General features: G+C 33.5%; 3 protein-coding genes across 3 annotated transcripts in view; 2 read left to right on the forward strand and 1 right to left on the reverse strand.

The window, feature by feature from the left end:
• On the forward strand, positions 1-7,925 carry LOC18045800 (TMV resistance protein N). Its single transcript, XM_024189000.1, has 2 exons — positions 1-641; positions 7,833-7,925. The coding sequence occupies exons 1-2, from the start codon at positions 169-171 to the stop codon at positions 7,834-7,836; spliced, it is 477 nt and encodes a 158-aa protein (XP_024044768.1). The 5' UTR covers positions 1-168; the 3' UTR covers positions 7,837-7,925.
• A 367-nt stretch (positions 7,926-8,292) lies between these two features.
• On the forward strand, positions 8,293-9,488 carry LOC112099733 (TMV resistance protein N-like). The gene is made up of 2 exons (XM_024187187.1): positions 8,293-8,307; positions 8,352-9,488. Exons 1-2 carry the CDS (start codon positions 8,293-8,295, stop codon positions 9,486-9,488), a joined length of 1,152 nt encoding a protein of 383 aa, XP_024042955.1.
• A 2,776-nt stretch (positions 9,489-12,264) lies between these two features.
• The window catches only part of LOC18045802 (pheophytinase, chloroplastic), a 1,882-nt gene continuing 1,094 nt past the window's right edge, over positions 12,265-13,052 (reverse strand). Inside the window, exons 5-6 of the mRNA XM_024187188.1 lie at positions 12,766-12,943; positions 12,265-12,667 (exon numbers count right to left, since the gene is read on the reverse strand). Coding sequence (XP_024042956.1) covers positions 12,265-12,667; positions 12,766-12,943 — 581 coding nt within the window. The remainder of the gene's footprint in view (positions 12,668-12,765; positions 12,944-13,052) is intronic.

A 13,052-nucleotide genomic window follows, 5' to 3' on the forward strand; every position in this document is an offset into this window, starting at 1 on the left:
GGAGTGCACGGTGCTTGGACAGTGAGATGAAATTGAAAAATTATCACGGAACTTGAAGGAAGGTTCATGGCATCGATTTATTCTACAGAGTCGCTCACATTTGGTTCAATAATTGTTTTCATCCGAATCAAAATATCTCTCTAATCAATTCAACTGTTTCTGTTGATTATGGCTTCTTCTTATCGAAACAACAAGAAGTATGATGTTTTTGTTAGTTTCAGAGGAGAGGACACCCGGGACAACTTTACTAGCCATCTCTATTCTGCTCTGAGTCGACAAAATATCCAGACTTTCATTGATGACCAACTTAACAGAGGAGATGAAATTTCGGAGTCACTTGTGAATGCAATTGAAGCATCAGCCATTTCAGTTATCGTCTTCTCTGAATCATACGCTTCTTCTAGATGGTGTCTCGATGAACTTGTAAAGATCCTCGAGTGCAAGAAATATTATGCACAAATTGTGATTCCGGTTTTCTATCGGGTTGATCCATCAGACGTGAGAAACCAAACTGGGAGTTTTGGGGATTCATTTTCGAAGCTCGAAGAAAGATCAAAGGAGAATACTGAGAAGCTGCGGAGTTGGAGGACTGTTTTGAAGGAAGCAGCCAGTTTGTCTGGCTTTCATTCTCTTAACATCAGGTGAAAAGTTGCCTTTAATTTCTCATACTAATATTTAACAATAAATAAAATTCACGCAGCACTCTTAGTTAAATTTCCGGATGCTAAACTACAATTTTAAAAATTTTTAAGCATCAGATTCTAGACTTCCACACTTTTGTGCTCCCATAATTATAAAATAATTTTGACAGAGTTAATAATAAAAGCTCGAGAATTTTACAATATACATCTAACAAAATTAGTGGTGGTCTGTCATTTTTTTAAGCAATTGCAACCTCACTCATATACCACCATTAGGAAAAAAAAGGAAATTATCCTTGCACCACCTTCCTTTTATCTATTGTACATCCAACCACTACAAAATTCTAACATATTCTTTGCACCACCTTTTTTTTAAAAAAAAATTTGAATCAATAAGCCACTTTTGCACTAACACCATGAAATAATTTAAATGAAATGATAATTTTTCCCTTAAATAAATTAAAAGACCATTTTTATTTTATAAAAACTATGAAAATAAAAATTATAATTATAAAAATACCCCTAAATTTAATTAAAAATAAATCCCAAAATTACAATTTTTATTTTTTAATAAAAAATATTTTAGTAAAAAATTATAATTATAAAAATAATTACAAAATTTTGGGATTTAATAAAATCCCCTAAATTATTAAAATTTGAGGATTTATTTTTAATAAATAAATTCAGTTATTTTAATTAATTTTTACAAAATTATAATTTATAATAATAAATTCAGTTATTTTTATTAAAATATTGTAAAATTATAATTTTTTAAAAAATTAGTATTAAAATTTTGTAAAATCTAAATTTAATAAAAATTAGCTGAGCACCTCTATTTGAGATTTATGTCTTATTAAATTTAGGGGTATTTTTTTAATTATAATTTTTTTATTTTCCAAGCTTTTATAAAATAAAATGATCTTTTAGTTTATTTAGAGGTAAATTTATCATTTTCTTTAAATTATTTAACGGTGTTAGTGCAAAAGTGGTTAATAGATACAAATTTAAAAAAAAAAGGTGAAAAAAATATGTTAGAATTTTATGGTGGTTAGATGAACATAAGACAAAAGAGAAGTAGTACAGTGATAATTTTCCCAAAAACAAAAATACTCACACATATTCCTGTAATTTAAGAGTTATTAATTTATTGGATATTGTAGACTAGTGGTGGTATTTATTAATTTCAATAAGAAAACTGACAATCTCCCTTACTTCATACTTAATGCAAATTCCTCGTATTAATTTGAAGTTACTTTGGCTAATTTTATGTATTTGCTAGGTGTGAGTCGGAACTTACAAATGAAGTTGTTAATCACATTTTGAAGAGATTGGATGAAGTGTTTCAGCCCCGTGATAACAAAAACCAGCTGGTTGGAGTGGAATCAACAGTTGAGGAAATTGAATCCCTATTAGGTGTTGAGTCGAAAGATGTTTACGCTTTAGGGATTTGGGGCATTGGTGGTATAGGCAAAACAGCAATTACTAGAGCTATTTTCGACAAAATCTCGGGTGATTTTGAAGGTTCTTGCTTCCTCGAAAATGTTAGAGATGAGTCACAAAGACTAGGAGGATTAGCTTGCTTACGACAAAAACTTCTTTCAAATTTATTGAAGGATAAAAATGCGATGCCTTATATTGACCTCAATTTTAGAAGGCTCAGCCGCATGAAGGTTTTGATTGTTTTTGATGATGTGATTTGCTTCAGCCAATTAGAATCTTTAATTGGAAGTCTTGATTGGTTGACGCCTGTGAGTCGAATCATAATAATCACCAGAAATAAACAAGTGCTTAGAAATTGGGGGGTGAGGAAAATCTATGAGATGAAGGCATTAGAATATCATCACGCTATTGAGCTTTTTAGTCGACATGCCTTCAAACAAAACCATCCTGATGTTGGTTATGAGAAACTTTCAAGCAAAGTAATGAAATATGCTCAAGGTGTTCCTTTAGCTCTTAAAGTTTTGGGTTGCTTTCTGCATAAAAGGGAAAAAGAAGTCTGGGAAAGTGCAATAGATAAATTGCAAAGAATCCTCCATCCAAGTATTCTTGAGGTATTAAAAATAAGTTATGATAGTTTGGACGATAAGGAGAAAAATATTTTCCTTGATGTTGCTTGTTTCTTTCAAGGTGAGGATGTAGATCTAGTAATGAAATTTTTTAATGCAAGTGGCTTCTACCCAGAAATAGGAATGAGTGTTCTTGTTGATAAATCTCTCATTGCTATTGATTCATACAACAAGATAACAGTGCATGATTTACTACAAGAATTGGGTCGGGAAATTGTTCGACAAGAATCAACTAATCCTGAAAACCGCAGTAGGCTCTGGCATCATGAAGATATCTATGAAGTTCTTACGTATAATACGGTAAGTAGTTTGTTGTGTATTATTATTTTGGAACAATGTAGTGTTTAAAAACTTCATGTGAATATATTTACATACGCTCGCACTCGTGAGTCTTAGAATTAATGGAAGAGTGGCAATGATTAGAAAAAACAATAGTGGTTAGATGACGTAGCAATAAATTATAAATGCGACGACAATTTGCATAACCGTTTGCAAGCATAATTGATATGTAAATTTGTCTATTACACATGCAGAATTTTTATGTTAATTATTACTTGTGTTATTATGTTTCTTAACTGCGTAGCAATAACTATAAACATGAATTATTGAAATTTGACTCGAGTAATGACAGAGAGCCCCACTCCAATCCCACATAAACTCCATGCAAGAATAAATAAAAATTGAATTAATAACTAAGCTACCTCTAATTGTAAATTTGTGACAAAATTGCCCCAAATTGTTTTTCTTGGTGGGGTTGAAGTGCAATTCATTAGTGGAATATACATATCATCTTCCATTTGATTTTAACTTTATTTTTTTATTTATTTTTAGGGGACAGAAAAAATTGAGGGCATCTGTTTGGATATGTCAAAAGTAAAAGAGATCCGTCTAAATCCTAATACTTTCACAAAGATGCCTAAATTGAGATTTTTAAAGTTCTATGGTTCATCAGTCAATGGAGAGAACAAATGTAAGATATCTTATTTGCAAGATCCTAGATTTGCTGAAGTGAAATATCTTCACTGGTATGGATATCCGTTGAAGTCATTGCCTTCAAACCTTAGTGCAGAGAAACTTGTGTTACTTGAAGTGCCTGATAGTGACATTGAACGACTTTGGGATTGTGTGAAGGTATGGATATCTTATTATACATGTGCAATCTTTCAAATTACAACATTAAATTATTATACGCGGTAACGATTTTGTCTTGGCCTCTTTTTTGACCGAGCAGCATTATAGTAAGCTAAACCAGATAATCCATGCTGCCTGCAATAAGCTAATTGCCAAAACTCCAAATCCCACGTTGATGCCAAGTCTGAACAAGCTAGTTATCTTGAATCTAAGAGGTAGCAAAAGCCTGAAAAGTCTTCCAGCTAGAATATTTAATTTGGAATTTCTTATCAAACTTGATCTTTCGGGCTGCTCAAAACTGAAGAGGCTTCCGCAGATCTTATCAGGTAATATAAGCTGGTTACTTTTAAGGGGGACTGCAATTAAAGAACTGCCCTCATCAATTGAGCTTCTACATAGGCTCGGGTACTTGGACCTTTCAGATTGTAAAAGTCTTAAGTGTCTCCCAAGCAGCCTATGTAAGGTGAAATCTCTTGGAGTTCTTGATCTCAGTGGTTGCTCAAATCTTGAGAGATTGCACGAATGTCTTGGCCAGTTATCCTCGCCAATGTTATTGAATCTAGCGAAAACCAATATTGAGAGAATACCAGAAAGCATTATCCAACTTTTTGTGTTGCGATACCTCCTCTTAAATTATAGTGAGAGGCTTCAATCCTTACCAAAGCCTCCATTCCTTGCACGAGGGTTAGATGCCGATCATTGCCCACTGCAATCATTATTAGGTTTATTCTCTAAGTTCTGAATCTTATAGCAGTGTCTTTTGAGCAGAGCAATAATTTTAAATTGAAAGGTCATTGTACTGCAGGAATTGTTGAAGATGCCCTGAGAATTCAGCATATGGGCCATGTGCTAGCTGTCCGTTGGAAAGAAATACGGGAAAAGGTGTCTTTAACTCTGTTTCCTTACAGTTTATACAATTTTTTTTTTTGGGTTTAAAGTTATGATTTTTTGGTACAGGGAGATTTTTCCATGGACAAAGGTCATATCGTACTACCTGGGAATGAAATTCCAAAGTGGTTTAAGTTTCAAAGTGTGGGATCTTTTATAACCTGGGAGATGCCGCCAGATTTCTTCAATAATAGCAGAGTACAGGGCATTGTATTTAGTGCTATTTTAGCATTTTCAGACCGTCATGTAGATTGTGGCAGATGGTTTTCATTTTCTTTTGAGCTCAAAGTGAAAACCACCAAAGATTGTGGTCCGCATGACACACGATTATTTCAGAGCAGAGTTAATTATGTAGAATCAGATCACTTACATTTGGGGTACTATCTGTTCTGTGAAGAGGATTTTAATGGTTTTTGGAAATGCAATTGCATTCCTGAGGCTGTCCAATTTAATGTTTGTCCACCTTTGGAGTGCCAGTGCTGCGGGGTGAAAAAATGTGGGATCCATTTACTTCACGCCCGAGATTCTATGAATTCAATGTAAGATCCAAGCAGATGTTTCAACTGTAACGTAGAAGACTGATATTTTCATGAATCTATTTTTATTGTTTTCCTTTTTCTAATGATTATTAATAATAGGAGAAAATGCTAAAATCAATTCTTGGAACAAAACATTCATGTAATAACTTTGGAGGGATCAGGTGCATGCAATTACCTTCGAGGGATTTGGTGCAAGCAACACAAATTCACACTAGAGCATAGAACGTTACTTATAAATAAAAGTAAAAAGACAACCTAAATGAAGGAGCACATGATTATCTATAAATAAAAGTCGCAACATTTTCTATAAATAGAAGTTACGCCATTTTGTGATCCATATATCTTCTTGCACCACTCCTTTTTTTCTTTTTTTATTTTAACCCCTCTTTCCTAAAACGAATTTCTGCATAATACATCTATATTTTATGCATCAAATCCTTAATATATTATTTTTTGCAGGAACAATATATTAATTTTTCGTAAGTTTACAACATACAAGGACATTTAGGTTTGCTTTTGTTTGTGCATAATACAGGCAAATAAACACAAGCACTTCATTATATCATGAAGGCATATTTACTTAACTTATGTATATCACTCAATTGGAAGAGGGAGTAAATAACGTCTTGAGGAAAACAATATTGTGTCTCGCAGCACTGTTAATTCATACAGTTTACTATTTTGATTATTATTCTTTGTACCTATAAAGTTTCATCAATTATTTCTCCAATTTTCCACAATTATTATTCCCCACGAGTATATTTCCAATATTTTATTTCACATATTTACTTCTGCTACTAGTGTGATAATAAAAGATGCCTTTTTGAACTACATCAGTTTCTAGATCTATTTTATTGAGAAACTAACCGAACGCACCATCCATTATTTAATTTATGGATCAAATAAGCCATAAGTAGTTGAAATAAAATGTTTGTTTGGTAGATAATATCGATTTTTAAAATAGTTTAAAAGATTTTCAAACATAAGATACAATAATATACAATTGAAGCCTAGTCCAACATAGAAAATAAAATAAAATTAATTTTCATCACTACTCGAGAGACTCAAAGAGTACTAAGGTAGCATTTTTTTTAATTTAAAATTTGAATAGGCTTGAATTTGGGTGAAGTCTTAACATAAATGTCTAAATAATATGTTTATTTTTTTTAATATCTGAAAATAAAGTGACATCTTATTTTTTTTATAATTTTTTAAAAAATAAACATGGTTATTTGACATTTTTGTCCTTATAAGTCAAAATGAATAAATGGATTAAACTTTATAGTTTAAGAAATAACTATATTTAATAGAAATATCTTTAAGATATAGTATTTACTTTCCATTCAATATATGTTTTCATTTTGATAAAAGTCATAAAATTCACTTTTTGTATTCAAATGTAAATATCTAAAACTTAGACATAAGTTCCCAAAAAACAAATAAATAAATAAACAAGCAACATTAAGGGAAAAAAAAAGGTTACGTAGCTTTTGTTTTAAACATATATGATAAATAAGACAATTTTCAAAATTAAATACAATTAACTGAGAGACGAGGACTGATACGATAAATTGAGCGATAAAAATTAAAATATCTCCTTGGTCGTTGCTGATAGTTTTGACTTGTGAGTGTGAAAGCACAGAAGCCGTGTGTTGAAAGTATGGTGTTCATGTGGAAATTTCAGCAAAAAGTCCACAAAGTAAATTCAGTCATCGTACAGTCCACGGTGCTTGGACAATGAGATGTTGAAAAATTATCACGGAACTTCAAGGGAGGTTCATAGCATCGATTTATTCTACAGAGTCACGCACATTGGATTCAATAATTGTTTTCCTCCCATCAAAATCGATTTATTCTATGAGTATGAAAGCACAGAAGCCGTATGTTGAAAAGTCTGGTGTTCATGTGGAATTAATCAATCATCGTGGAGTGCACGGTGGTTGGACAATGAGATGAAATTCAAAAATTATCACGGTACTTGAAGGAAGGTTCATGGCATCGATTTATTCTACAGAGTCGTTCACATTTAGTTCAATAATTGTTTTCATCCGAATCAAAATATCTCTCTAATCAATTCAACTGTTTCTGTTGATTATGGCTTCTTCTTCTCGAAACAACAAGAAGTATGATGTTTTTGTTAGTTTCAGAGGAGAGGACACCCGGGACAACTTTACTAGCCATCTCTATTCTGCTGTGTGTCGACAAAATATCCAAACTTTCATTGATGACCAACTTAACAGAGGAGATGAAATTTCGGAGTCACTTGTGAATGCAATTGAAGCATCAGCCATTTCAGTTATCGTCTTCTCAGAGGGGTATGCATCTTCCAGATGGTGTCTCGATGAACTTGTCAAGATCCTCGAGTGCAAGAAAGAGTATGCACAGATTGTGATTCCGGTTTTCTATCGGGTTGATCCATCACACGTGAGAAACCAAACTGGGAGTTTTGGGGATTCATTTTCGAAGCTCGAAGAAAGATTAAAGGAGAATACTGAGAAGCTGCGGAGTTGGAGGAAAGCGTTGAAGGAAGCAGCCAGTTTGTCTGGCTTTCATTCTCTTAACATCAGGTGAAATTGAAAAGTTACCTTTAATTTCTCATACTAATATTTAACAATAAATAAAATTCACGCAGCACTCTTAGTTAAATTTCCAGATGCTAAACTACAATTTTAAATATTTTTAAGCATCAAATTCTTGACTTCCTCACTTTTGTGCTCTATAATTATAAAATAATTTTGATAGAATTAATAATAAAAGCAAGAGAATTTTACAATATATATCTAACAAAATTAGTGGTGCTCTATAGTTTTTTAAGCAATTTCAACCTCTCACTCATATACCACGATTAAAAAAAAAAAAAAAAAACTCACGCATATTCCTGCAACTTAAAAGTTATCAATTTATTGTGAGATTGTAGACTTATAGTGGTATATATTAATTTCAATAGGAAAATTGACAATCTACCTTATTTCATATTTAATGCAAATTCCTCCTATTAATTAATTTGAAGTTACCGCGGCTAATTTTATGTATTTGCTAGGCGTGAGTCGGAACTTATAAATGAAGTTGTTAATCACATTTTGAAGAGATTGGATGAAGTGTTTCGGCCGCGTGATAACAAAAACCAGCTGGTTGGAGTGGAATCAAAAGTTGAGGAAATTGAATCTCTATTGGGTGTTGAGTCTAAAGGTGTTTACGCTTTAGGGATTTGGGGCATTGGTGGTATAGGCAAAACAGCAATCGCTAGAGCTATTTTCGACAAAATCTCGGGTGATTTTGAAGGTTCTTGCTTCCTCGAAAATGTTAGAGAAGAGTCACAAAGACCAGGAGGATTAGCTTGCTTACGACAAAAACTTCTTTCAAATTTATTGAAGGATAAAAATGCGATTCCTGGTATTGACCTCAATTTTAGAAGGCTCATCCACATGAAGGTTCTGATTGTTTTTGATGATGTGACTTGCTTCAGCCAATTAGAATCTTTAATTGGAAGTCTTGATTGGTTGACGCCTGTGAGTCGAATCATAATAACCACCAGAAATAAACAAGTGCTTAGAAATTGGGGGGTGAGGAAAATCTATGAGATGAAGGCATTAGAATATCATCACGCTATTGAGCTTTTTAGTCGACATGCCTTCAAACAAAACCATCCTGATGTTGGTTATGAGGAACTTTCAAGCAAAGTAATGAAATATGCTCAAGGTGTTCCTTTAGCTCTTAAAGTTTTGGGTTGCTTTCTACATAAAAGGGAAAAAGAAGTCTGGGAAAGCGCAATAGACAAATTGCAAAGAATCCTCCATCCAAGTATTCTAGAGGTATTAAAAATAAGTTATGATGATTTGGACGATAAAGAGAAAAGTATTTTCCTTGATGTTGCTTGTTTCTTTCAAGGTGAGCATGTAAATCCCATAATGAAATTCTTTAATGCAAGCGGCTTCTACCCAGAAATAGGAATAATTGTTCTTGTTGATAAGTCTCTCATTGCTATTGATTCACACAAAAGGATAACAATGCATGATTTATTACAAGAATTGGGTAGGGAAATTGTTCGACAAGAATCAATTAATCTGAAAAACCGCAGTAGATTGTGGCATCATGAGGATATCTACGAAGTTCTTACATATAATATGGTAAGCAGTCTGTTGTGGATTATTTTTTTGGAATATTGTAGTGTTTCAAAACTTGATGTGAATATATTTATATACGCTCGAGCAAATGAGTCTTAGAATTAACAGAAGAGTGACAATGATTAGAAACACAATAGTGGTTAGATGATGTAGTAATAAATTATAAATGCGATTGACAACTTGCATAACCGTTTGCAAGCATAATTGATATATAAATTTGTATAGTACACATACAGAATTTTTATGTTAAGTATTACTTGTGCTATTATATTTCTTTGTGCATTTGCAATTAAGAGTTTAACTGCCTAGCAATAACAATAAACATGAATTATTGAAATTTAATTTGAGTAATGATGGAGAACCCCACTCCAATCTGACATAAACGCCACACAAGGACAAATTAAAGTTGAATTAATAACCAAGCTACCTTTAATTGTGAATGAGTGACAAACTTGCCCCAAAAATTTGTCTTGGTGGAGCTGAAGTGTTAATCATTAGTGGAATATCAATATCATTTTTCATTTGATGTTAACTTTATTGATTTTTTTATTTATTTTTAGGGGACAGAAAAAATTGAGGGTATCTGTTTGGATATGTCAAAAGTAAAAGAGATCCATCTAAATCCCAATATTTTCACAAAGATGCGTAAATTGAGATTTTTAAAATTCTATAGTTCATCATTCAATGGGAAGAACAAATGCAAGGTGTCTTATTTGCAAGAACTCGGATTTGCTGAAGTGAAATATCTTCACTGGCATGGATATCCGTTGAAGTCATTACCTTCAAACCTTAGTGCAGAGAAACTTGTGTTTCTTGAAGTGCCTAATAGCGACATTGAACAACTTTGGAATGGTGTGAAGGTATGTTTACCTTAATATATATGTGCAATCTTTCAATAAGAACGTTAAATTATCATACATAGTAATGATTTTATCTTTGCCTCTTTTTTGACCGAGCAGCATTATAGTAAGTTAAACCAGCTAATCCATGGTGCCTGCAAGAAGCTAATTGCCAAAACTCCAAACCCCACGTTGATTCCACATCTGAACAAGCTAGTTATGTTGAATCTAAGAGGTAGCAAAAGCCTGAAAAGTCTTCCAGCTGGAATATTTAATTTGGAATTTCTTACTGAACTTGATCTTTCGGGTTGTTCAAAGCTGAAGAGGCTTCCAGAGATCTCATCTGGTAACGTAGGCAAGCTATTTTTAAGTGGAACTGCAATTGAAGAACTACCCTCATCATTTGAGCTTCTACTTAGGCTTTGGTTGTTAGACCTTTCAGATTGTAAAAGGCTTAAGAGTCTCCCAAGCAGCCTCTGTAAGTTGAAGTCTCTTGGACTTCTTAGTCTCCGTGGTTGCTCAAATCTTCAGAGATTGCCCGAATGTCTTGGCCAATTATCCTCGCCAATAATATTGAATGTAGCGAAAACCAATATTGAGAGAATACCACAAAGCATTATCCAACTTTTCGTGTCGGGATACCTCCTCTTAAGTTATGGTGAGAGGTTCCAATCCGTACAAAAGCCTTCATTCCTTGAACGAGGTTGCTTGGCACTGCAACCATTTTTAGGTTTGTTCTCTAAGTTATGAATCTTACAGGCAATTTTTTTTTACCGGAGCAATAATTTTAAATTGGAAGGTAATTCTACTGCAGGAATTGTTGCAGATACCCTGAGAATTCAGCATACGAACTATATGCCAGCCATACATTGGCTAGGAATATGGCAAGAAGTATGGCTAAATGTGTGTCTTTAACTCTCTCTATTTACAATTTCTACAATCTTTGTTTTTTTTTTGGGTTTAAAATTATGTTTTTTTGGTACAGAGAGGTTTTTCCATGGGCAAAGGTCATATAGTACTACCTGGGAATGAAATTCCAAAGTGGTTTGAGTTTCAAAGTGTGGGATCTTTTATAACCTTGGAGATGCCGCCAGATTCCTTCAATAATAGCAGGGTGCAGGGCATTGCATTTAGTGCTATTTTAGCATTTTCAGACCGTCATGTAGATTGTAGCAGATGGTTTTCATTTTCTTTTGAGCTCAAAGTGAAAACCACCAAAGATTGTGGTACGCATGACACACGATTATTTCATAGCAGAGTTAATTATGTAGAATCAGATCACTTACATTTGGGGCACTATCTGTTCTGTGAAGAGGATTTTAATGGTTTTTGGAAATGCAATTGCATTCTTGAGGCTGTCCACTTTAATGTTTTTCCACCTTTGGAGTGCCAGTGCTGCGGGGTGAAAAAATGTGGGATCCATTTACTTCACACCCCAGATCCTACGTCAATGGAAGACCCAAGCACATGTTTCAACTGTAACGAAGAAGACTGAGATAGGTGTCATTTTCACTCAACTCACCTGAGTTGTGAATCCATTTGCTTAAACATGTATGCACTTTTTCAAGTATCTCTACCAATTCCATATTTGGAATGGTGCATTTGATTCCATAGTTGATGTGATATCGTCTATGGTTAGAATTTATATTTACAAAATGACTTGTAAGGAAAGGATTGAAGATGCCTGTGAACTTATATTTCGATTTAGATTATTGTATCTTTTTCATGTATAAAATTGGATCCTATCATTCACATATCATTGACATGAGCAATATGGATTACTAAATCATTATTCTTTATTATTGTGCTGAATTTGATTTTTTATTGAATAATTTGATATATTTCTTTAATCAATTTGGAGCTTCTACAACTTGTCAGAGATCAGTTTCTCCAACATTCCTTTCGGTGCCAAAAGATAACCAAGCGGTTGAATAAGAATTGATATATACAACATAAATAGAAGAGTTGTTTTGTCTTTTTACAATAGGAATAATATTTAATGCTCGTTAAAACTTGCTGATGAGAAAGTAAATTTCTCAGAAATTAAATGTTTCAGCCAACCAAGGAAGCATCTTTTCATGGACCAACTCAGGCCTGTCGTCATGGGGGCAATGTCCTACTCCTTCCAATACAATTAACTTCACATTTGAGAGTTTAGAAGGCAGATATGAGAAGTATTTACCAACAGGTCCATCGAGGGGTGTGAATGGATCCTCATCACCCCATAAAACTAGTACATGTATAGAGATTGATGGCATCAATTGAACTGGGTTCGGCCCTGGTGGGCCTGTTACAATCGAAACAAATGCATCAAGTGCCCCTTCCTCATTGGCAGGCTCTCGTATGATCTGCAGTTTTGAGGTTGATACCTCAACCAGTGTTTCATCCACAGATTCCTTATTTGCATAGATCGACAGTAAAATATTCCTCAGTGATTCCCTGAAGCACCAATGTATACACATCATAGATTTTTTTAATTTTGACTCTAGTGTTTTAGGATAATGAACAATGGACTGAATAAAGAGAAGAGAAAATACCTTTGTTTCACACGCTCAAATATAGCAGAAGCAATTGGCCTTTGCTTCAACAAAAAATCAATGAACCAAAGCAATGGTAACAATAGCTTGATTCTCCAATCATCAACAATTGCCTTGTTGTTCATGCCACCAGCACAATTCAACAGAACAAGCCCTCGAACAAGGGGTTGACTAGATTCTTATGGTAGAAAATATAGCAGGTTTATCGTAAACCATAGATACCAAAAAGATAATTAGGGACAGTGTTTCTTTTGCAACAGTTGAAGAATATCTGATGTCCAAGGGGA

Source organism: Citrus clementina, unplaced genomic scaffold, assembly GCF_000493195.1.
Source record: "Citrus clementina cultivar Clemenules unplaced genomic scaffold, Citrus_clementina_v1.0 scaffold_3, whole genome shotgun sequence".
Lineage (NCBI taxonomy): Eukaryota > Viridiplantae > Streptophyta > Magnoliopsida > Sapindales > Rutaceae > Citrus > Citrus x clementina.

What these genes read in the sequence shown, in the direction of transcription:
- LOC18045800 (XM_024189000.1), top strand. Translation starts at nt 169, where the DNA reads ATGGCTTCTTCTTATCGAAACAACAAGAAGTATGATGTTTTTGTTAGT.